This window comes from Amblyomma maculatum, chromosome 1 (genome assembly GCF_055883805.1).
Source record: "Amblyomma maculatum isolate TAMU_Amacu chromosome 1, ASM5588380v1, whole genome shotgun sequence".
Classification (NCBI taxonomy): Eukaryota; Metazoa; Arthropoda; class Arachnida; order Ixodida; family Ixodidae; genus Amblyomma; species Amblyomma maculatum.
Window position 1 is genome coordinate 189,375,414 of NC_139344.1, and position 25,653 is coordinate 189,401,066.

The following is a 25,653-nucleotide window of genomic DNA, read 5'->3' on the forward strand; positions in this document are numbered from 1 at the left end:
AACCTGTTGCCTTTGTTTTTCTTACACATTGACCTGTGTTCAGCTGAAGGGGGAAGAGGAGGGATATCATTTCTGATTGTCGACACCTTCAGTGTTAGTGACTGTAGGTTAAAAATTTTTGTGTTGCTGAGACGAGTGATGAAATACGATTGCCTGTGTGCATTTTCTCATCTTCTCATGGCCCATTTAAGTATGATGTCTGTATGGTTTGGCTCGAAATTCTTACTTACAGAAGGTGTCAGTTTTTTTTTCTTTGATGACTAATGCCAAAAGTTTTGCATCGTAACTCTTAAAAAAGAGGCATTGTGACTAACAACCTCCATCTTTCCTCACAATCTTCATCTCGGCTCTCAATTCATTTGTTTCATTTTTCGAATCTAATTACTTTACACATAACCAATAGTTATACCACGCTCAATTCATTTCTTCCAAAGAGTATATTAGGTCCAAAGAAAAACCCTGTGAGATGAAGGAAGGAGACACCACAAAACAGTACTAGCAGCTGAACATTTGCTAAAACACTGCCACTGGTTTAATACATCAGGCATACATGTGCATCGCAATACCACAAGGCTAGATAAGGCTTTTTATTTTTATACGCAATTTCACCCTCAGCTCAAGGTTGTTATTCAGTGCATATATACACTTGATTTGTGAAAGCTGAAGAGGTGTTTCAGTTCAATAAATATTCAGTTGCTAGTACCACTTTGTCATACTCTTTGTCCTGCATATCGCAGGATAACACTACCAAAATATGTTGGGCATTTGGAGTATTCACCTATGAGTAGCCAATATCTCTGAAGCATTTCAGCTATTTTGTTGTTGGTTCATCTCCTGTTTTTCTTACATGGTGGGCTATGCACATTGCCTCAAGTATCATAAGCCAAGGGGTTTTTAAAAAGGCATAATTTTTTTTTTAAACATCACTTTTGCTGAAATAAAATTTCAGTGGTATTTTTGGTAGCTGCACAATGTGAGCTGGAGTAATGCAATTCCTCTTAGCATTATTAAGAGTAATCACATTGGGAGGAATTAGATTGCATAATTTTTGTGAATAATGAACCTACTTCTGCACCTTCCTAGATATAGATATGAACGTTTTAATGAGGAAGTTGTTGAGCATCAACAGAAACCACAAGTAGTGTAATTTGCATGCTTGCATTGTTTTACTGTATATTCTCTGTGTGATGCTAATCTACTAAATGGTCCGCTTTGTTTATAGTGCGGGTCAGTGCCCTTGACAGATGAACCTTCTTGGAGATTACTCAGCACTGATGTAATTCTCTGTTCGAGGTCATTTTATGGAGGCACTGTTTGTGGCGTGAACGTACACTGGGTTTTTGTACAAATGCTTGTATAAATATGTCTTCCTTGCTCTAAACAAAGCACTCAAAGCTATGGACAAGCACAAGACGGTGAACATTCACATACATTGATAGGAACTAGGCTGTGTGCTCTTATGGCAAATGATGGTTTGGTTGTGGGGTTTAACGTCCCAAAGCACTCGGGCTATGAGAGACGCCGTAATGAAGGACTGTGGAAATTTCAACCACCTGGAGATTTTTAATGTGCACTGACATCGCACAGTACACGGGCGCCTAGCTTTTCGCCTGCATCGAAAAGCGGCTGCTGAGGCCGGGATTCGATCCCGCATCTTTGGGAACAGTAGTCGAGCGGTGTAACCACTGTGCCACTCTGGTGGGGTCTTATGGCAAATGAGGAAGTACTGCCAAACTTAACATGTTATGATCAGCAGTAGTTACGATCACTAGTCATCATATACTTCCGTTTTTCTCATTTGCCTTGCAAATCTTTTACATTCTTTTTTCAGAGTAAGTGGGTTGTATCTTTTAAACTCAAGAAAGCTAAAGCTCAATGCTGTTCAGGAGAGCAGCTGGTTCATATATCTTGCATATTAAATTGCAATTACATTTACCTTTAATGCTGCTCAATTAATGTGTGATGCATCATCGTAAATCTGTCAAAACATGTCTTGTACCCTGAGAAGCTGTGGTGTTCAAGCTAGAGCAGTGATTGAGAGTCAAGTTTTATTTCAAGCCAAGGCATGTACTAATAAAAATGAAGGGAACTAGTAAATTTACCACTTCACAACAATAGGCCTTGTTACTTTGCTATGCATGTAGCAATAGGGTATTCCTACTAAAAGAGTTGGAGGTTGGAAACAGTTAATACAAAGAGCACGGAACCATTTATGTTTCTTCAGCTATTTTAGCATTCATTTTATAGAGTGTTAGGTAGCACAGACGCAGAAGCCACCCAATTCTGCAAACAGCTTTTTACAGCAAGCATTTGTACAAGAACCCAGCGTACATTCACACAAGGCTCTAGCCACCACTGCCTGACACACCTGCTTGATGGCTTGAATTCCTTTGCTTTCCCTCATTATTAAATATGTATTACGCACTGTTCAAATGCACTCCCAAGTAATAAAAGGAGCATTTTTCAGCGCTCGCAAATATACAAGGAATTTACAGCACTTGCGATGGTCCACTGCACGTCCACTAATTATCTTTCCAATTTCAGTTTCACTGCCTGACCACTGCCTGACCTGTGGTAGTATGCACACAGCACACAAAATAATGACTGCAAAAAATGTCCTCGAACGAAGAAGTCAATCAGTGTTGAGTAAGCTCCAAGAAGGTGCATCTTTCTAGGGCACTGACCCGCACTATAAACACAGCAGACCACTGAGCATATTAGCATCACACAGAGAATGTACAGATGAAACACAGTAAAACAATATAACCAGGCAAATTATTCCATTCAAGTCTGTTGGACACAACTGCATGTGAAAAGTAAGGCATGTATATTTCTCGGTTAGCATTGCATTTCTGCTTTTGATGGCTTGAATTCCTTTGCTTTCCCTCATTATTAAATATGTATTACGCACTGTTCAAATGCACTCCCAAGTAATAAAAGGAGCATTTTTCAGTGCTCGCAAATATACAAGGAATTGATAGTACTTGCGATGGTCCACTGCACGTCCAATAATTATCTTTCCAATTTCAGTTTCATTGGTTAAACATATTTTGACTGTGATTCAAAAACCAAACAAGAGGAGGCACTCATAATACACTATTATTCATTCTACTGCCGTGAATACTGGAACATAATGTCAGCCACATAAGCACACACTTCTTTGATTTACCCCAGCTTCTCCAACAGCAATGCAATGAGACATATCCTTTGCGAATAGGCTAAGCCTTTGGAAAAATGTTTCTCAAACTGCTTGAATACTTCCATTACTCATTTATGGTAAGGAAAAGGAAGAGGTTGCTACGTGCAGGCAGATAAAGCAGGCCTTGCCTTGCAAAGTAATGCAAACATTGCTTTAAAAACACCATATCAAGGAACTTTTTATTCTTTCTGCACTTCGGCAACACATTCCACAATGAAACCAACCATATAACATGTGGCACTACATCTCTGGAGCAGTAATAATTTGTGCCTCTGCCTACTGTAGGTTAAGCAATACTGAAAGTTCGAGAGTTGGTTCAGCTCATGATGAATTACAGCGTGAAGGGGAAAGAAAAGATGGACAGGACAACACAGATACGTGCTGCACTTGTCTGTGCCATCCTGTTACTCAGCCTTTCATCTTCCCTGCTAGTCTACTGTAGTGCCTTCAAGCTGTGGGAAAATTGCACTCTACCTAAGATAGAAAGTGCTCAAAAATGATTTTTTATTGTGTGCAAATTAGCTGTTTCCAAGTAACAAATTATTGCAGTCAGCATTATTTTGTGGGTTCTGGCAGAAAAGTTGACACTTTGCAACTGGCACTAAAATTTGAAACCCCAGTGTTGCCCTCACAACTTGAGTCTATGGTAGTGACCGCGGCATGGGCTATCCTGCAACAAGTATGTTTGATGAAATTTTGTAAAATGACATCGCACAATTTTTTCTTGAGATGAACCTGCTATGCATAGTTGCAAAATCCACTGAAATGCTGAAAGACTGAAACAAAGAATAATGTCCTGAACCTTTATTGCAATGACCATGTTCCTAGTATTGCAACAAAAATATTCCAAAAAGGCTATTTACATTTCCACATTTGAGTTTCTAAAAAAAAAAGAAATCTTGCTTCTGGTAGAGTTCAATCCAGTTTAACATAAAGAGGCAAGCAGGGTTTCAACAATGGCCTATTTAGTCTGCTTCGCATGGCAAATGATATTCCAATTACCATTTTGCAAATCAATACATTGCTAAATCAAAAAGCCATAAACAAAATTTTTCCAACAGTTTCTTAAGGTGACAAACAGCTGACATGGTTAATAAGTGTCACTACTCCACATACGTGCACAAACCTATACAAATCATTATAAAGTTTGTATATCTATGAAGAATCAAGCTTGGTCATTCATTTCTTGTGCACACGCCAAAGTTCAGGCTGATACACTAGAAAACAGCAGCAGGAGTCCGTGGCTATGCATTCATGAAATGATCACTTCAACATTTAAATATGCACATGGCACAATAGTTCAAGCACTGACTATTGTTTTTATCACAATAAAGCACATAACATTGCACACAGGACAGTTTAGGACCATTCCATGCATGAGCCATGCTTACATCTCCAGGTTTGACGGGCTGTATTTTAGTGCTATATTTTTTTTCAGCATTACAGTGCAACTGCCTCTACTGGACACAGTTTAACATGGCGCATTAAGGACAGCACACCATTGCAATATTTACAGTAGGCCAAATTTTGCAATGGTTGAAAGTTCAGGAAAATGGCTTGTTTCCAATCTGTCCAATGCCAGAAATCAGGTCTTGCAGAGAAACAAGCTCCACCCCAGCTTAACAGTGCAACTGTTTTCACAATAACACTTCATGCAAGTAAAAAGTGTACATTATACAAAATTTAACACAATAAAGGTTTAATTTCCAGCACTTGCAACACTTGAAGTGCACCCAGCAGTATTTAAATCAAGAATATTTTGCAAGCCAAAGCTGCATCTGGGTAACAAGGCATACCCTAGTAACAGGCCCTAGATCAGTTTAGACAACAGAGTACCTTTAATATGCACAAAGTGTACCAACAATTCTACATACCATTTCTATCAAAATGCACCAGCCACAACCAATCCCACAAATTGGTACAAGGGTAGATCACCATCATAGCTCGGAATCTAATTCACATTTTTTATATTTGTTTCAAACTATAAATAGCCAAAATCTACCTTTCTTCAAATGTTAGGGGGAAGCAAACAAACTATAAAAAGGCCCAATGAACAGGAAGGTATGTTTCTGTTGCTGCTTGCGCATGTAATCTTACAAGTGTAGAAAGCTAAAGGCATTCAGATGTGATGAAAGCAACTATATCGTTGCAGTTAACAAACACCATAGGATCATCGTCAGATGTAGCGTGTTCAAAATATACACCCGTGTCATTGACATATTGACAGTTTGTTGTACCCTTTGTTCAGAGTGCGAAAAGCAGTGTCACTAGCAGTGCTGTTAGAAAAATTATCTTTTGTTCTTCCCTTTGACACTACAACTTCCCAATTGAAGTACAGTTCAGCACAGATATATTGAACTACTGTCTACAACAAGCGGTCGAAACAGACCCTTACAAATCCCAAGAACAAGTACAGAATTACTGCTTGCATTTATTAAATTCACATTCAGCAGAGCATTCAATGCTGAAGACACACCATGCACCTGTAAGTGGAACAACGGGCTCTATGGCCACTTTTCACGCGTGGAGATTGGTTGTTGGCTCTGCTGCCTTGGGCAAGTACTAGCAGCAGGCTGTGAAACCGCTTAACAAGGTGGACACAAGTTGTGCTTAACAGCAAGGTTCGGTCCCTTGCACTCATTTTTAATACCACACTTCCGTAATGTGGCAAGGCCAACCTAACTAGCCTAGCAGTGGCCCTTGCCTGGCACGCTTCGCTGCTGAAACCATTGCAGGAATTAACTGTAATTTGATTGTAATGACCTGTTATTCTATTCATAGTGTACTGGCAAAAGGATGAGGTTAAGCCAAACGCCTAGTAGGTGGCCTGCTGTGAGCATGCCAACAGGCTGCATGCTGCCGAAATAACCACATCACCGCTGTAAGATAATAAACTCAAGAATTTTGATGCCACTGAGTTGTTAAGTAAAGTCAATAAACAGCTGCTTTTGATTGCTGTTGTGATTGGTCAACGGAGTAATAGAGGAACCCCAAGGACCTGGCCCACTGTTACCACTTGCCGATTCTTTACATTTTAAAAATAGACACAACCAAGTTAAATATGTTGCTTGTATTCTACTATACAGCTTTAGACAAAAATACAACTGTTTGCTTTATGCAGTGAATGGTAATACAACTACAGTTCTATTTGGCAACCTGTACCAATATTCCTGCTAAAGCCTGTTGCTCCAAAACACTATATAATCCTACACTGAAAAAAAAAAATGCAAATATTTAAAGTCCTACTGATCGACAGACGCACCATTCCAAGGACAAACAAACATTTTAAAATAATATGGCTGAACCACCAGCAAGCAGCCTGTGTTAAATATAAAGGAAGTGTAAACCATGCCTCCAACTTTAGGCGGATGCACTAGACTATTGCACAGGTGTGTGTGGTGTGGTCTTAATAGTGCACAGGCTTACAAACTGAAGAAAAAAAAGAAAAAGAAAACTGACAATTTTGAGTAAATCAGGCCACCTAGAAAACATTTCTAGAAAACCAAGAACATGCCAAGTCATGTTTTAGCACAAAAACTATGCTTAATGCTACCAGCACCATAAATTTGTGTGTTGTATGCTCGTGATGAACGATTTCAATTCATTGCAGCAATTATGCACTGATATATTTGTTTTACCATACATTTTAAAATCATGATTAGGACAAAATTAGTTCTATTAAAAGAGCTTAAGACCAATGTTGCTGCTGTGCGCAACAAAATAGAGAATGCAAAAGCTCTGCATAAAAGCAGAAACTGTAATAGGCAACTACATGGCTAATGGTATCACACATAAGCTATATGACAGCAGATAAGAGATATATCTAAAGCAAATGCATTAGAAGGGCTGTACTTGTTGACAAATTAAGAACTACAAAATCCAACATTAGGGTAAAGTCAACACAAAAAATGTACATTACAGTATGTAAATCAGAACAAATGAAATGAAACAAGAAGAGAGTATGAACTGGCCCGTTTTGTATGTTCTGTTTGTGGTCATTTCATCATGCAATAGGCCAACCCAACTAGTCAAGGTTTTCACTACTGTAACTCGCTCATTATCTAATTCCCCATGATGCCTGCAATTTACCAATAAGCACATAATATACCTACATCCAAATATGAAAACTCAAACAAAGCACAAAAAATATGATGCATTACAAATATTTCCACTTTCTAAAACCATTGCTCCTCCTCACTGAACCAATGTGATACTGGCAGCTACATCTTGCATGCCCTCTTATTGGTCAATGGGACTGCACCAGTGTGAATTGTTAGGCAGTTGATTGTACAGGTCATCTTGGGAGCAATGGAGAGCAACAAAAAAATTGCATCCCTTTAAGAAGCAATCAACACTGTGGACAACTCCTGTGTAACAGCAATGTAATAAATTGCTCCAATAACAATCAGGCATGTGTAAGCATTCATATGAGCAAGAGCTGTGCATGTGCTCTCACAACAAAAACGTTAAGAGGCTGCACAAAACAGAACACTGCAGTTTCACTTTCTAATCTTCCTTCTAGCTCTCTCTCACGGAACATTTTGTGGCTATGTTGCACCAACAGCAAAAACCCCCATGCCAAGAGCTCATGTGACAAATCAACACAGGCATTTAATTTTTACCACAGCTGCATTAGACTGAGGACTTACAATAGAAAGTAGACTACTATAACTGATACACTGGCCAGACATAGGGCATGCCGGAAATACACATAAAAGAATGCCTGCAATGAAGAATGGTACCACTGACAGTACTAGAGGCACTGTTGAGGTTCCAACTAACTTGCATCACAGCATTCATCACACACACACACATAACAATAATGAAGGTAACAATTAAGTTAAACAAGAGTTCCTTAAACATATCACTCTGTGGTGATGCCAACGTTGCATTGGAGCTGTTTCCTAATGGCATACAGCAGATGGAAAAGCCCACAAGAAATGAAAGAGAGTCTATTTCTCAGTCTGTTTCCAAGTGCTAACTCAGCCCAGCATACTGCAACTTCATCTGATAATGTGCCGCATACCCCCCATCCAAAAAAATGATGGGGGGGGGGGGGGGGGGGGGGGGGCATTAGAGGCCCCTTTAATCCATTGCACACAGAAGATAATGGACAAAAAGCAACGATAAAATGTGCTAGTGGTTATTCTGAACATTTAATGGCAGGTTCTTATGAAGAGCTATGTGTGTACCTCAAAACGGTAGTAAAAAGGCTGCGCGAGATTTTCCTGTGGGAGAACAATGCCCACAACTTTAATTGTAACAAGGCACTTTATATCTTGCAGCTAGCCCTTTCTAAAATTACCAGAGTTTTCAAACAAAACTCAGTGCATGCTTCTTTCTGCTTCAAAGAACAAATAATTTGCACAGGTAGGCAATGAAAGTAAGTAAATTTCAGTTTAGAACATACAAAATATATTTGACCATAAATATGTGTATGGCACAATGACAGCACTGAAAAATGGTTATGTCCACACGAAATAAAAAAAGCTGTAAGAAGTACTAACACAAGCTGGTTCACAACAAATGACAACCATCAACTGAACACAAGTCATTTTTACAAATGGATATGCAAGAGGCTTTCAGAAATCGGAGCAAGTATCGCATTATGAAAATTGTCCTTGTACTTTAAAATGAATCATGTCCACTTAAAATTTCTGCAACACAAATCTTTGAGTGCATGGGGTTCAGTTGCTACATGTGCGCATACATATGGCAGCATACAGTCATGCACTAAAGTGGAGAGGCTAGGCTAATTGTTATAGCAGCTTTCTTTTTTTTTTATATATAAAGGCACGCCTTAGGCGAGCAGGAAAGCATATCAGGAGGGGCTCTACACACATACCTCGAAAATAGCCGCTGTACTGTCAAAAAACACTGCCAAGCAGTTAGCCTCAGCCGATTCATCGTGGTCTCTCCACCTTTGCACATCACTGTACATACACATGGCCAGGGACCGAATTACACTCCTATCACATCACAAAAACGGTCACAAACCTGTCAGGCAGCCCCTACTCCTATTGGTCGACAGGTCCGCTGGTGAGAACCGACCAATAGAAACGTGGCTCGTCGATCAGTTTGCGACAGGTTTGTGAGCTTTTGTGATGTGACTGGAGCACAATACGGCCCAAGCACAACCCTCTGATCCAATCCGCAACGACCTGCCCTGCTCAACGATGTAGCTCAAGGAGAAACACTAAGCCCAACAGTAGGACACCTGCTCTTTGGATCCATTTTAAACAATAATCTAGTGCAACAAACACCATTCATGCAGTGCACCGTAAATGGCAGTATGCATGTACACAAAAACTTTTTGAGCAGCGCTCTTGAACCATCTATAGACTTTTGAAATACAACTACAGTGAATTGAGTCACTGTCACACTATAGTGCAAGATTAACAAAACCAGTGTCACATACAAGTAATTCACAAGTGCCTAACAGCACAACATGCCACCTACTGGAGCACCAGTAATAAAAAAAATGTTATCTTTCAGTAGTGCCCCTCTTCGAGATAGCCCTTTATACGAGATGGAAGCGGAAGTCTTTGAATGTGGTCAAAGCGTGTGTACTGTCGGATCACAAAGCGACAAAGGTACTGTAAAGAACGAACATGAGTGAGCCGTGACACAGGCTTGATGAGGCGCACTGGGAACGATGGAACACCGGGGCTCCTGCCCCTTGAGTAGCAAAATACACCAGACTGAGAGTAGTTCATTGACTCTTGGATAAGATCAACAATGCAGGCACGACCTTCTGGCCCAGACTGAGCATAGAAGCTGAATAGTCCATTACAGTGCTCAATTCTAGTATGCAAAGTTTTGCCATAGGATTTGAACGTAAGACTCAGCAAGTATCTGTCGTCGGAGCTGTCGCGCACCAGAAAGGCGCCATCAGGCTGATCAGCCAGCTTTTCTTCCGCTTCGCTTCGTGTAATCGGCCCCCAGTACCAGCCGTGTTTGGATAACTTGAACAATTCTTCACTGAGACTACTGATCCTTAGGTCTTCTCGACCATCTGTTCCTGGGGCAAACACAGAAGCGGTGGCGCCTCGCAAAGCCGGTCGCGCAGGAACGTGGGGCCCGTCCGCAAGTAGCGAAGCTGCGGAAGCTTCGCTGCCTCCAACGCCAACCGCTGCCAGTGGCTGCGTTGCGTTGTTTGCGTGTGGGCCAGCGTCTTTCCACTGAGCTTCGTGAGCGGAACTCGAGCAGCTGTGGGAGTAACCACTGGTCGGATGTGATAAACACCGGTTCTTGTTCGTCGCTGGAAGCTGTATAATGGACGCCGCTCGGCGTTGCTCTGAACTACGTTGGCCGTGATCGGAATGCTCGGTGATGCTTCCGACAGGGTCTGGCTGCCCCTCAGGTACAGATGCAGACACTAATGATGCGGGCATGCCATGACGAGGTGCTTGAGACTCGGCGTCCACGCTACTGCACGCACTCTCGCCATTGGAACCGACGCGCGCACGAACGTAATTGTCGTTGGCGTCATTGCGCGTATCTTGGTGCAAATCGGGCGCAGCTAGCGACGAAGACCCAGGGCAACACATGGATACATCTCTTAGCCGATTACTCGACTCAAGCGCTACAGGACATTTCTCCATTGCACTCTGCATTCCAAATTTTGTTTTTCTCTTGCGCCAGTGTTCACGCAACGATTTGAAGAAGTTTGATTTAATCTTGGACTTCCCTGTCGTCGGAAGGCGTTGACAGTCTTCCAAACTACCCTCAGTTTTCTCCTGCGCCATGTCGCCATTTGCACTAGTCTGTCCCCGTGTACCACTAACTGACGGAAATTTACGACGGAGCAGCATTTCTGAAATCGTACTACTGCGTAAGCCCTGGTTATTCGCATCGACGAAACAGGAGTCGAAAGCACCGCCTTACCTGCTTCAACAGCGTCAACTCTCCCCCGCCCATCTCACCACCAGCTACCCCCCCACCACAGAAATGCCCCCACCAAAGACATAACAAGACACCGAAATTACGATATCGGCTGTGGCTGGATTTTGCACGGTTACACGACACTACTTGCGGCGCTCTCACCAGAGATATACCAGAGACAGTTGGAAAACTGCGCGGTGCGAAGTGGGACAAAACAATCGCCGGTCCGGCGCAAGTTGATCGCAATGCGACCGCAGCGCTCCTCTCTCCCGATGCAGTAGATGGGTGACAAGCGTCAGCCCGTGACGTCAGTGGGGATGCGGCGGCGCTGGCGACAGCAGTGACTTTCATGCTGTAGGCAAAATCATGGGCCGTCTGCATTAGATGCGCGGCGCTTGCTGCGTTTTCGAGCATAATTCCCGATATTCTTGCAATGTGTGGTGCGGTTGGTTGTGCCCCAAGGCACAAAAAAGAAAGTGGTACCTGTTCTCATTTGTTTCTTGCGGTCGGATAAAAATGAGAGCGAATGAAAGAGGAGTTGAGCGCTACAATTGTAGACCCTTCGGCGATAGATTGCCTTGGCAGTTAACTTGCGTTGCACTTCTGCACTGAAACTTGATCAGTTCGTTTGCAACTCTTAATTGTCGTGATTGCTTTTTGGCCACATGGCGAATAGCGCAATAACAAACGCTTGCAGCACGTTCACGTTTTGGTGTAATATACTACCAGGCCATAAGCAGAATTAGGCGCGTCATATATTCTGTGCGCGTATGATCTTAATCGAACGCAGCTAGGAAACCGCGCTGTGAGTTCCATTCATCTGCTGTACTACCCGTACATATTTTCGTACAGAAAAAAAAGGACACAAAAGCTGCTGCAATTTAGGCAACTGCAGTTACCTTGAGCGGTCGATCCAGCGCGATATTGCCGAAACAGGCCAATAGTTGCGAAGTAGCTTTTCTCTGTTTTCACTTTCCCGAATTTCAACGAGTGACGCGCACTTCATCAACGGTCCTAGAAATCGAGTGAACATCATTAGGATCCAGACAAAGTGCGCTATTTCTCAGAGTATTAAATTTTATTTTTGAAGGTCATTAGGATCATAATGAACGAATTAACCACGTATAACCAGCTCTGATTGAGCAAGATATTTAACTGTGGCATATACGGTACATTAATAGTTTAATGTCCTAAAGTGGAATTGACTATGAGGATGAAAAATAAGCAGAATGAGATGACACGCATTTGAATAAAAATTTCCCCAATATATTTAAAAATATGCTCAGCAGATCGCGCATACTGCGCTGCAAGTGATCGTGGACACATATCGTGGAGAACACAATTGCATTTGCGCTCATAACAAAAAAAAAGCATTCTTACGAGCCTTCATGTACATATTAACCTGTGAATGATGACTACGTCTGTGCGATATTAAACAGACGTCTTTTTATCGAGCAGGATAAAACAAGTAGGCAGCGCGCCCACTATAGGCGAATGTTACAAAGAACTAGAAGATTGAGTTCTTATTCAGTGAAATTCTATGACTTAATTTGCTGATATACATTGAGCTAGAAATATGATTTCTAGTTCAGTATAGTTGCCGGTAATATTGTTCTTTAAAGTGAAGGTGCTTGGGGCAGCAGAAATGTACCCATCAAAATAGTCGTCATATGAAAAACGCACTTCCAATATCATTTATGTCATCGTCCTTGCATGCGTTAACAATAGGCCCGGAAGTTGGACAGTGTTCACAATATATTAGTTTTTCTTATACATTGTGATTTATCGTTTTGATTTAATTTAATCAGTCACTATACAGTCCAACGTTGCTATAGTCGCCCACCGCGTAGCCGCACGCTGTTCAGGCCACGGAGAAGGAAGCCAGTGCAGCGCTGTTCGCCAGGTAATTCTAGCAGTAATCGGCTAGCAAAGTGCTGAACTACTCTCCAGACATAGACCAAACTATTTCTACGCACAAGCAAAGCTTACGCTTCAGAATATTTGCACGCGCGAACTGGTTTCGAAGGCAGCGTCGCTTGGCGCAGTGTAGGCACGCTAGTGTTTTCGCCTACACCCCTTGTCGCTACCGATCGCAGCGCCACCTTTGTTTACAAACATGACGCTTGCCTTAAAATACTACTAACCCTCTTCTCTCAGCAATGGGACAGACAATAAATCTGCGCCTGCATTTTGAAATGCATCTTTGTAAGCATGAAACGCCCCCGCGTATCTGGAGTTACAGTGCTGGAGTGGAAGCGGTGCGTGAAAAGAATAGTGAAAAGTGAAGCCGGCGTCCGCCATCTTGCAAGGGGCAAGAAGGAGGTATCGCCAAGGGGCCCTTCCATATATATACGTCTCATTTGCGGCTCTACGCTACTTTGCACTTGTATGGATTAAGCCTTAGTATGGATATCTTCACGCTCTTTTGGAAAGCGTGGGATAAAACTTCAGCTAAATACGAGTATAAGAGCCTCAAGTGTTATGTCGTTGAATAGCTTATGTCGAGTATAATTGCACTAGACTTATTGTAACTCTTAATTGCCATGAATAATAAAATAAAATAAATAAAAATAAATAAATTAGTTATTTGTATTAAATTCAGCTTTCCGCTACAGATTCAAGTCATATATATAGCTTGTATCGATCGAGAACGACATAGTGCACTATACAATTTGCTGGTATTAGCTAATGAGCTTTAATTAGGTGATTTCATTAACAATTGAGCTTTAAGCTACATCAAGTCATATATCGTTTAAAAGGTCTCTACGAGTAGAATTTAAAATAAAATGGTAAACTACGCAAAACGATGTAAAACCGAACTAATTCGCGCGGGTCTCACTTGGTTAAAATAAACGCATGGTAGAAGCGAAATTGTCAGTGTTCACAGATTCACAGCACGTAAGGAGTGCTAAGGGCTCCCGGTATTTTTTTTTGACCGCTTGAAAGAAACCAACATCTGGCGTTGGCACGTGCGTTCCCTCGGTTAGCTAACGGAAGGATTTCTTTCCTGCACTTCATAATTTATGTAGCATCATCATAACACTTTTGCAGCTTGAAACATTTTTATTAAAAGGCTGTCATTTTTTCTCACAGCGCTACCAATAGAGTTTGAAAGGTGTTGCACTAGTTCTAGCAATGTTAATATTGTTTTCGAATGCTATTAATATCATTAATCTGCAGACTTAGTTAATTCAGCGTTGGTAATGCAGGCAACGAATGCCGCTCATTTGGACAGAAACTTTCCATACTGTCAGCGAAGCATACATGTCGCAATGCAGATTTAAGGGCATATTTTCATCTCGAAACAGTGTTCGTCAGCTGTGCGCTCTAATTTTGAAACTCAGTTTACGAATGTCCTATGTGCGCCGCAGCGCAAGAGTGTTTTTTTGGTCCAAGAAGCAGGGAAAAAATCTAGAGAACATTATAATAGCTAGGCCCTGATTACATCCACTCAATGTAAGGCGTACGAAACAAGAAATTGGCAGTCTGAACAATGGATTTTGACGACAAGATGATTTCATCCTTACTTCCACAAGCGAGCCAACAAAACAATACACTCAAACACTAGTGTGGATTCCGGGGCATGCAGGGATCACGGGGAATTTGTACGCAGACAGGGTAGCCCGAGGACATGCAACCTAGCTACCGTGCGCCCAACAGTCTCGCGGCAGAGGACCTGATTCCGCTTGACCCTGACTACAGTACCACAATACTACAACACTACAGAGGCTTACGGAAAGTATATCCGCGGAGCCGCATAAAAAGCTCAGCAACGAGGAGGCCATAGATCTGAGGCGGCTACAGACGGGCACCTTCATTAATTTACACATATATTACACATGATGCATCCCACGACATTCAGAGACGAGTGCCCGTGGTGCGGGAAGACCCCGGGCCTACCCGGCCTGTACCACATAACATGGGAATGCAGCTCACATCAACTACAAAAAATTGAAAACCCAAATGAAAGACAGTGGGAGGCTTTGCTGGCCAGTTCTGACCGGACGCTCAGCTCTACCTGGTCACAAGAGCTCGCAAACTGGCGAAAGCTGCAGTGGTGCCCTGGACTGGGGGCGCCAACCGCTCGTCAGCCTCGGCTGAAGAGGCGAAGAAAAAGATCCCCGAGCAGTTAATAAAGTTCACTCACTCACTCACTCACTCACTCACTCACTCACTCACTCACTCACTCACTCACTCACTCACTCACTCACTCACTCACTCACTCACTCACTCACTCACTCACTCCACGGCCGGTCTCGAGGGAGAGAGCGCTTCTCTTGCGCTCTCCCTCGAGACCGGCCGTGCTCACTCACTAGGATTTTCTTAAATTCACATGCGCGCAAGTGCTCGCGAAACGCGCGCGGTGCGCTTGCGCTGGCCGGCGCTGCGTGCTTTTTGCCCCTTGCAACATGGCCGCCGCTGTCTCGGCCGACTTCACCCGCTCGCATTGGCGTCCATGGGGGACCGCCACTCCAGACGTTCTATATAATCCCCTTGGGTATACCCATGGGTATACCAGACGACACGCTTGAGCCGCGTCTGCTACCTGCTTGTTGCAGACGCGTCAGTAGATGTGGTGGCTTTCGTATGCGTACAAAGGTGTGTTTAAAAACGCAAACACAATTTTATTTTCTGTTGCATTGCTGAAAAGCTCAATGGCTTCACCCATCTACGGATCGGTAGATTAGGTCGCACAACCTGCTTGCATGGTCGTAACCCATCAGCGGCATGAGAACAGCAATGCTAACTCCTAGCACATACTTCCCTGCACAGATCGCATTGAATGTCTATACGTTTTCTTGGACAAGTTCTTCTGAATACCTCGTAGGAGGAGAGAGTCGCTGCGGTCGCTTTGCGATCAACTCACGCCGGACCGGCGATTGTTTGGGCCCACTTCGCACAGGGTTCTCACCCCTCTCACTCGAGTGCTCTCCTCGATTTGGTTGCATATTCTGCACCAGTTCAGACGTGCTCCACTCTCGCACTCGATATGTCAGTGCAGGTCGAATAGCTAGCGGCACCTGCCTTGCACTGCGGCACTCGATCAGACGCCGAGCCACTGTAGCCGAGCTGCGCGATTTCTCTGCACTTCTCGCGAGTTCAACCAGAACCACCTAGTCTAGGTGGTTCTGGTGCAACGCGTATTTTGAAGCTGCCTTCCAAACAACATAAAATAATTTGCACTGTAACTCGGGGACCCGTTCCGTAAATGATGATGATCGTGCATTAACTCGATGGTATAGTGTACTAGAACTATAGTGCTCTAGAACATTGGGCAGTGCATGGAGGAAGGAAATAACTTCCTTCCTCCATAGGGCAGTGTGTCGACCGCGCAGCCGTCTCACAACACCTCGGGGAAGCAACACGACAACAGTGGGCACCGAAGAAAACAGCTTGGAGAGGGGCGTACGAATTCAGACTCGCACAGCACGCTTCATTCACCGTACAGCTTGCTTTAGCATTCCTAAGGTAGGTAGGTAGCAACTTTAATGATTCAAAAAAGAACCAAGTGAAGGGGGTAAAGAGAAGTGAGGGAGCAGGACGACGATGGGCCCTCAGGCCGCTCTAGATGGCCGGGCACTTTTGAGCTTCGGCGACCCCTCGAGCCCAGCTCACTGTCAGAAGCTGTACCTCCGGCAGCGAGCTGCGCAGAGCAGCCTCCCATCGCTCCTGATGTCTTGGCCCTTGCCACGGGGGCTTGGGTTTGTTCGGGCAGTTCAGGAAGACGTGAGTAAAGTCGGCTCTGGTGCTAGGACATAAGCGCAGTGAGGAGAGGTTTCGCCACGGTTTATAAAAGAGAGAAGGAAAGGGGTCATGACTGTGGCCGTCTGAAGTCTACGCCAGAAAGCCTGGTCGCTTTTGGGAAGAGATTTATGCGGAGGAGGGTACAGCAGGCGGGAATTTCTATAAAATACGGTGAGGTCGTGGTAGTTAAGAAGCCGATCTCTGGCACTGCGAGACGAAGGCACCAGGTCGCTCTCAGCCCGGTTGACGAGTGCCCGCGGGCTCGGGAGTGAGCGGCCGTGTTGCCTTGGTGTTCGCTGTGCGCAGGGACCCAGAGGAGGGTGATGAGGTGATTTGGTGGAGGGGATGATGCTAGAATGTTTGCGGCCGGGGAGTGGATTTTGCGATGTGCATAATTACTAATTGCTGTTTGGAGTCTGAGAAGATATACTCAGCAGAGGAGTGTGTGATTGCTAGGGCAATTGCTGCTTCTTCAGCTTGCAGGGAATCCTGCAAATTTGGAATGGACGCACTGACTATCGTTTTGTGGAGTCCATCCACGACGGCTAATGCATTCCTAAAGCACCCAATTCTCGCTTTGAAATGTACTCGTTTTGAAAAGAAGGCAGTGTGGAGACGGGATGTATGAAGAAGTCAAAAAGTGCAACACGTGTGTTCGAGCACTGAATATATAAAGCTGGTCGTCAGTAACCCATTATTAAAACACTCCAAAATGGTATATTCCGTTAATTGTTTCACACGCAAACCATGCTGACTACAGTGCGTCACCTGATGCTACGAGAAAAGTCGACATTGCAGTTCGGTCGAATGAAATGTAGACTTCCGCTGGAGGTAGAGATAGCAAGCACATGAAAAAACGAACGACAACCAGGAGGTAAACTGGCTATTGAATAACAAAACACAGTGGGTCTGGAAACGTGGAAGTAGGAGGTAAAGGCTGCAAAAAAAAAAAAAAAAAAATCGTGTCGCCTGACAGAGGGAGAAAGGGGTTGGTGGGAGGCACGCGGCACCGTGAAAAGAGAGACCGCGAAGGTGAGCAAAGGGTTGAAAATTTTGTGCGGCACGGCAGGCGTATGACGGAGAAGAAAGCGGGCAATTAAAAACGAAGAAAAATGGAGATATATGAAAAGCAATGAAAAAAAAAAACGTAAACAGCCGAGCTTAAGAACCAAATGAAGGCATGGGAAGAGGAAAGCAGTGCACAAACATTCTACAAGTGAGCGTGTAATCGAATGCGTATAAATATAACTGTCGATATTTAGGAATCAACAACTTAGTGAAAGTGTACATTAATCTAAGAATAAACGTTTCTTTTTTCTTTCAATAAACTAGGTTTTCTTGTAACGGATATATTTAAATACCCAGAAATGCGTGCCTATTTAAGAGATTTAATCTCAATGTGTTGCTCTAAGTAGTTTTTGTTTTGCGTGCTCAAGAGAACGATAATATGCAAGCCACTTTTAACCCCAGAAAGTCGCTCTAGTCCTGTTTTTGGTGCACATACAAAATGAAAAAAAAAAAAAAAAGAATAGCTTTGAAAAAATAACGATGGATAGAGGACCCGGTCAGAGGCTATAGTATGCGCATAATTCGCTTCCACTAGAACATGATTATAATGTCAAAATGTTTAGTATACTAAACGGCGGGATATTCAATTAGCTCTTAACATGCTGCGAAAGATATAGGTTCTGAGGCTGGCACTCGGTTTCTCACCACGAACAAAAACTGCGCAATAGGCTCGAAGCTAGATCACAATTTGCCCAGCAATTTGACTCGGGTGGTCATTCTGGACGCCAATTTGCACTTCAGATTTTGCAAGATTTCTGTAACGTGTAGAGGTTCCAAACTTTTATCTGCTTGGTGGTGCACCAGAAAGCTCACACTTGAAATAATAAAATTTCATGTGCGTTTGCGGCTTCGCTTTTTGCGAAGTCAACGAACCGTTACAACACTTCCCAGAGGAAAAAAAATTAAATTTTCTTGGAAGTATTTCACGTCTAATATCAACCTTGTTATAGTTTTCATCATCATCATCATCAGCCTGACTATACCCACTGCAGGGCGAAGGCCTCCCATAGAGTTAATACAAAGACTCTAGAGGGAAAGCTGGGCATGGATAGCAGGGAAACGAGGGAAACGTCGCCATTATAGTCGCCATCATCAAATTTGTCATTGTGGCCAGCACAGTTTCTGCTCACTGCGTCAAAAATGATTAAAGGTTCGGACAACAGTTTTAAAAATCGCTGCAGATAACACAAATGTAGGAAATTTTTATACATTGTTTTCAAGTTGCAAGCACATTATATGATCTTTCAGGCACGTTCTTGGTCGTAAAGGGATGATGTAGAACGATTGGAAACCAGGTTTGCGAGCAGACGTAGCAGACGCCCTTTGAGTTTCGGTTTCAAATTTAGGTTTTCGAGCGCCTCGAGGTCAGACACTTGAAACAACGAGAAGTTTAGAGCAAACAGGTGCTTGCTCTTTCATGCATCGCGATGGCGCCTTCCTGCGCTGTATGCAAGGCAACAGCTATAAAAGGATCCGGCATATCGCTTCACGTGTGAGTAGCATTGCCACATTTTATATTTGCAACTTTCATAATAGGTGTTCATAATAATACCTGTGCCAACTAGAGTTTTCTTTCAAGCAAGTCAAGTTATGCTAGATTAGATTTGTATGCTTGATTTTTTCCCCTCTTTCTTTTTTCCTGCTTAATCTTTAGTTTTACATTATTTTTTTTATGTCAGCTGAGAGGCATGTATGCTCAGACTTGTCTTACGCTGCTAAAAACTGCCCTACAAGCCTTCTGTTGGCTTTGGCAGGCCCATATATGCATCATGGCATTCCACGAATGAATCATTATTATGATATACTTGCATGATCTCGTTTAATGCTACATGGCTGTGAAATTGCGCACTATGAGATGACTAAAATGCTCAGTCCATAACTTCGGGCTGCAACTCGAATAAAAGGTCTTCAGTGATAGGCCTTACCGCTGTGTGCATGTCTTGCCATGAGATGCACAAAAACCATTATGATCCTGTTTATTTTTAGGTATATTCAGCTTCCTTATTGCCATTTCCCCAGTCTGCTAGGGGACACATTATGCTAATTTTAAAAGGTGAATGATGAGTGTTTTCAGTGGCATCTAAATTTGTTTTAGAGTAATGTTTTGCATCACTAATACATGCAGTAATAAAGACGATATTATTTAGCGCATTTCTGATTTTTCATAACTGCTACTCCGTGTACTGAAGAACAAACAGTTGTTAAAATGGCTGGAGATGATGCTGTGGTGAGATAATCCCATTGCGACATCGTTCCGCGCCAGAAAAGACACGTCAACTTCATCCTATGCGAAACGCAAGGTAAATAAATGCACAAGATCCACAGGAGTTAAGAAGCCTTTGACATTTATAAAAGGAAACAAAATAAAAAATACGCACACAAGGCAAATCAACAGTAATTAACACACACGAGCACCCTTTGACATTTAGTGTATGCAGCACTAGCTATCCGGGGATAGACCAAGAAGGGCCGTTGCTGTGAAATTCGTCACTGTTTTTTTTTTAATATACTGTGGTCGCCATCTTGCGCCAAAGCAAATTTCTGACGTGTTTTCAGGTGATCGGGCACAGAGGAGATGCACGTGTCCTCGACAGACGAAATGCATGCGAAGCGCGTAACAATCGCAGGGATAGCCCGCCTTAAGATAACAACTCGGAAGAGGCAGGACACCTATGTGATGTTACAGTAGGTACGCGACGCAACATACCACCAGAAATGCTCCAGACGCGACGATTCTGCCGTTGTTTACAGCACCTACTCTACAGTAGCACAGTAGCCGCCAATTAACTGCACGCCGCCATCTTCCCATGATCTACGTTGCCAGCTTCAAACCATCTTCATGTGCCCGATTTAGCAAGTAAAAATCATCTGGCAACCATTAAACAGTGTGATGATGGCGGCAATCACGCGGTCATCACTCGAATGCATTGGCGGAACGGTCAGCTTTCCCTATAGAGTCTGTATTAACTCTATGGCCCCTCCCATATTTCTCCACTTAACCCGGTTCTGTGCTAGCTGCATCCACTTGACCCCTGCGAACTTCTTAACCTCATCCGCCCACCTAACTTTCTGCCGCCCCCTGCGACGCTTTCCTTCCATTGGAATCCAGTTTGTTACCCTAAGCGACCATCGGTTATCCTCTCTTCGCACTACATGTCCTGCCCATGTCCATTTCTTCTTAATTTCCACTAGAATGTCGGTAACTTGAGTTATTTATCTGACCCACTCTGCACGCTTCCTATCTCTTAATGTTACCCCTACCATTTATCGTTCCATAGTCGTCTGGGTTGTCCTCAACTTAAGTAGAACTCTCTTGGTTAGCCTCCACGTTTCAGCCCCATAGGTGAGTACAGGCAAGATGCAACTGTTGTATACTTTCCTCTTGAGCGATACCGGTAAACTGCCAGTCATAATCTGCGAGTGCTTGCCAAATGCGCTCCATCCCAATCTTATTCTTCTTGTTATTTCCTTTTCATGGTCCGGATCTGCGGTTACTACCTGTCCTAAGTAGACATATTCGCCTACTACTTCCAGTACTTCGCTACCTAATGTAAACTGCTAGTTTTCGTAGGGGAACATTTATAGCCTGATTATTTCTATATTATAATCCTGTAAGCAGTACACTGGATTACTCGTATTTCGTACCGCACCCTCGAAGAATAAACACGAATTAGTATCCGCATTTGAATTCGACCTTATATTAATTGCTTGCGTATTAGGTGCTCGTCATCTTTTTCGCATTTTTCTGTTTTCTTTCGGTGTGTGTCAAGAACTACAATACTTGCCAAGGCGACGCACAATTATAAGTACTTTTGTTTTTGTTTCTTTTTTGTTTTTTTTTGTTTTTTGCTCTGTATATGTATCATTTGATATGCTAGTAAAGCATCCACACTCAAGTGCCCACTCTGAACGTATTCCAATTCGTATGTGACTGGTTTAATTTTCCGTATTTTACCTGAAACATTGCCCTAGCTGTACTTGACTTTTTTTCTTTGCATCTTTACAGCTGGTCCACCCTTTGGTGAGCGTAAACAAATGTCCGGGACGCGTATTGACAAACCATATCCCGTAGGAGCACTCGAGCAGACGACGCTCTGACGCGCAAGCACGTGACACGACGTCACTTTCTCTACATTGTTTTTTGCTTGTTTCTATTTTTTTACGCCAAAAAAAGATGGCGGCGCACACGCGCGCGCCATTAAACGCTTCGCCGATGCTGGCGTTGGGGCGTTGGTTAGCCAGACAAACGCGTATCCTTCTACCATGGCTTTGTGGTCGTGCCTGTGGCTTAAGGGGTGCTGCGGCCACATTTTGAGGCTTTATAAACGCAGTGGCTCAAGCCGTGCCATTTGGATGCTGGATACTGTGATGCTTGCAGTTCGAAACAAGTGTTTTGGCCGTCATGTGTTTTGGCCGTCTGACAGCAAGCGATTTTGTGAAGCCACGACTGCTGAACTTTTGCTGCCTAAGCATGCTGGATGCCGACTGTGCTGGTGCTGGATGTGCAAGTGCGTCGATTCCAAGAAAGCTGCGCAGCGCCGTAGGATGCTCGCCTTGGAGCATCTAGTCGCTGAAAGTGCTGCCTTGGTTAGTAGCACTGCAATGTTTGGATAAGCACCGCTGGATTAAGGGGGTTAAAAAGGGGGGGGGGGGGAAAGAGAAAAAAACGTGGTTACGTGGTATATTTGTGAAACATTTGCTGTGATGCTGCATCGCTGCTCGAGGGGGTCTTCGCTAGGGATGCTAAAGCTACTGGCCTACCCAAGGGTGTATGTAGACTAAATTACATCTCAAAGGCCGTCTCTCATTTTATGCTACCTTGTGAGCAGCTGTCTGCACTCAGGATTGTTTTTTTTTTTTTTTTGTTTTTTTTTTTTCAGTTTCCGGCATATAAATACGGAAATGTTTCTATATGGCAACATGCTGGGACAGCGGAGCCAGTTTTCTGAAATTAGCGGTAATAATCCTTGAAATGAGAACATGTTCTCGTTTTGTGAACGCACGCATGATTACGGCGCCCTGTTCATAGCGGCAACCGCCCTTTTCTGAAGCCCATAATCTGGCGACGTCAAACTATTGATTCTGAAAGTAGTGGGATATTAGGTGAATTCGATAACAAAGTACTCACGCTTCTGTGGCTAAAAACAGCGCTGACAAGAGACGAAGCAGAGGGGACACGATGCTGTTTCGTCTGCTTCGTCTCGTGTTAGCACTGTTTTTAGCCACAGATCATGCACCAACCAGCCAGAATTTCCACCCTCTTAAAGTACTCACGCTTGTTTGAGAGCACTGCGTTGAATGGGCATTTGTTGAGCGCAGTAGCTAACTTAACTGCACCTGTTAAGCAGAGGCAGTGGCATAGCATGCTGTGTAATGTGTTTTTTGTAACTCTTTATGTATGTGATCGGTATTCTGCTCAAGTGTCATGGCAAGAAGAAACAAGAGTGTTTATTTTTGCAGTCGTGGGCACCTCATAACATGCTTACGCAGGATGGTGCAGCTCAATATTGAGTCAAATAAGTGCTGGCTTTCACAACAACTGTTTATTCCTTGTATACATCTCAAAGTGACCTTGGCTAACTTGAATTCCAAACTATCTTACAGCCGCTTCAAAAGCTTCTGAATTAGGTGACATATTGTACTTGCACCATTATGCCTACCAATTTTTTTGAAGAAGGAAGCATTGCTACAAAATTAAAGGATTAAGCTCGCAAATTATAGCAACACTTGAAGAGGGGAGAACCAGAGTATTTTGACATCGCTCCCTTATGGTTTGCACACTGGTCAGCTAGCAATCCAACTTTTCAAGAAACGCTTGTTAATGTCATCATCATGTTCCACAAGTGTGTTTATAGTAAATTAGGTGCTACAAGGACTTGTGGCTATAGTAAATTAGGTACTACAAGGCTACCCCGATGAAAGTCGTCTAGGAAATAGTATGAAACAACCAGTTTTAGGCATTTAAATTTGAGGAACCCGAGTTCGATCCCAGCCATAGCGACCATGTTTTGATAGAGGAAAATGTAAGGCACCCATTTACTGTGTGATGTCAGTGCATGTTAAAAAAAAATCATTGGTCAAAAATGAGCCGAAGACCTACACTACAGAATCCTGCAGAGCCTACGTCAAATTGGGACACTGTACTAAACAAAACTGAAATGCACTGCTTCTAAATTGAGGTGAAACAATGCCTTTGCTGTTTAGTAAATGCACGGCAAGCAACACATTGTAAACCATTTATGCAGAAGCAGTTTGTTTTACTGGCAAATGCCTTCAACTTTTTGGCAGGAAAAAGTGGCAGATGTGACTTCAGTTCTACAAATGACACTGGGCAGCCATGCAGCCATCAAAGAACCTACTTTGAATTGCAAATAGCCACATTTGTGTTTGCAAGGAGGCCCAAAGCACAGTGAATAAGCAAGATAGCGATGAAAATAATTCAATGAAAAGAAAGGTGGAGAGTTCGACCAGCAGCAATATGACCCTAGCGTACTGCTCAACACTAGATAAGGGAGAAAAGGGAAATAAAAGGAGAATGATGATACAAATGGTTGATGACAATGTTGTAGTGCAGTGAATTGGTTCGAGTTATAGAGAAGACTACGCACACAGTGGATTGCACTCGTCTCGCATAGTCGACGTATAACACATGAAGTGCATGTTCTCCACATGCACTAGTTGTCATTGCACACACTTTCACTCTCATATTCTGGTCCAAATGCATACACAGGCTCGCCACGCACCGATTCTGAATAAGCTCAAACTAGACAGAAACATGATTGATTGCACTGTAAGCAGCTGTATAGGCATGCGAAGCACAGCACTAAAAATTTGTGGTGTGTCACATATAGAATGGTTTGACTGTAAATTATGGAATGGTTTGACTGTTAAAGTAGTGTGGTGTTGCTAGCATGTTTTTCTGAAAAAATCTTTCTGTCCAGCTAACTTCATTGCAACATCTGATTGAAGCTTGAACACCTGCAGCAGTACCAGACAGCAAGACAAAAGTGCCCATTCAGATTGCAGAACTTTCGTAGACATGGAAAATAATAAAGTATGATTCATACTTATGAAACCTTTGCCCTTGTCTTCTTTTTGATAGTGCGGCCCTAGGCAGCTGCTGCACCAAGATTTTCATAGGTCAACAGGCCCACCTTCTGCAGGGAGACCCAGCTGCTACAGATTCCAGTGGCTATGGGGAATGTGTTAATAAACCAGTACTACTGGAACTAGTAGGATCGTAGCAAAAAAACAGTAGGAAATTTTTACCTTGGATAAACAATTATCTTCTTCGGCATTTTTCAGCAATTGCTCTGATTGCTCTTATAAAGTGCTGTACTCTCACTACACAGCTCACAACCCCTAAAAAGATGTTGGCTACATATCTACAGAATATCATTTAATATCTCATCAAGAGATGTGTGGGCATATGTGGGTATTCGGTACATGTCCACTTTCTACTCTCTTCAACGTGGACATTATAATGTATACTATAATGATATATTATTAACACTTAATTGCGGCAGATATTCACTGGATGTTCACTGAGTATAAGTTTTTAAGCTAAGATTTTTTTTTTTAACTGATTTTACGAACGTTTACAAGGGAAAGTTATCAGATTGATGGCATGTGACTAGCACTTTGTGTCATCATTTCTACACTTAGTCATTTACCTTCGCGGTGATGACTTCCTTCAAAAGTCTCTTCTCTCGAGCTTGCCAGCTAACTGCATAGGTCTGCATGGAGACTATCGCCTA

General features: G+C 43.1%; 1 protein-coding gene and 1 long non-coding RNA gene across 2 annotated transcripts; one reads left to right on the forward strand and one right to left on the reverse strand.

The window, feature by feature from the left end:
- Positions 1-3,988: 3,988 nt before the first annotated feature.
- On the reverse strand, positions 3,989-11,131 carry LOC146205201 (uncharacterized). Its single transcript, XM_084589905.1, has one exon. It carries the CDS (start codon positions 11,011-11,013, stop codon positions 9,691-9,693), a length of 1,323 nt encoding a protein of 440 aa, XP_084446031.1. The 5' UTR covers positions 11,014-11,131; the 3' UTR covers positions 3,989-9,690.
- Positions 11,132-21,941: 10,810 nt separating this feature from the next.
- On the forward strand, positions 21,942-24,971 carry LOC146205202 (uncharacterized). The gene is made up of 2 exons (XR_014704156.1): positions 21,942-22,483; positions 24,838-24,971. It is a non-coding gene; the product is annotated as an uncharacterized LOC146205202 (long non-coding RNA).
- The last annotated feature ends 682 nt before the right edge of the window (positions 24,972-25,653 follow it).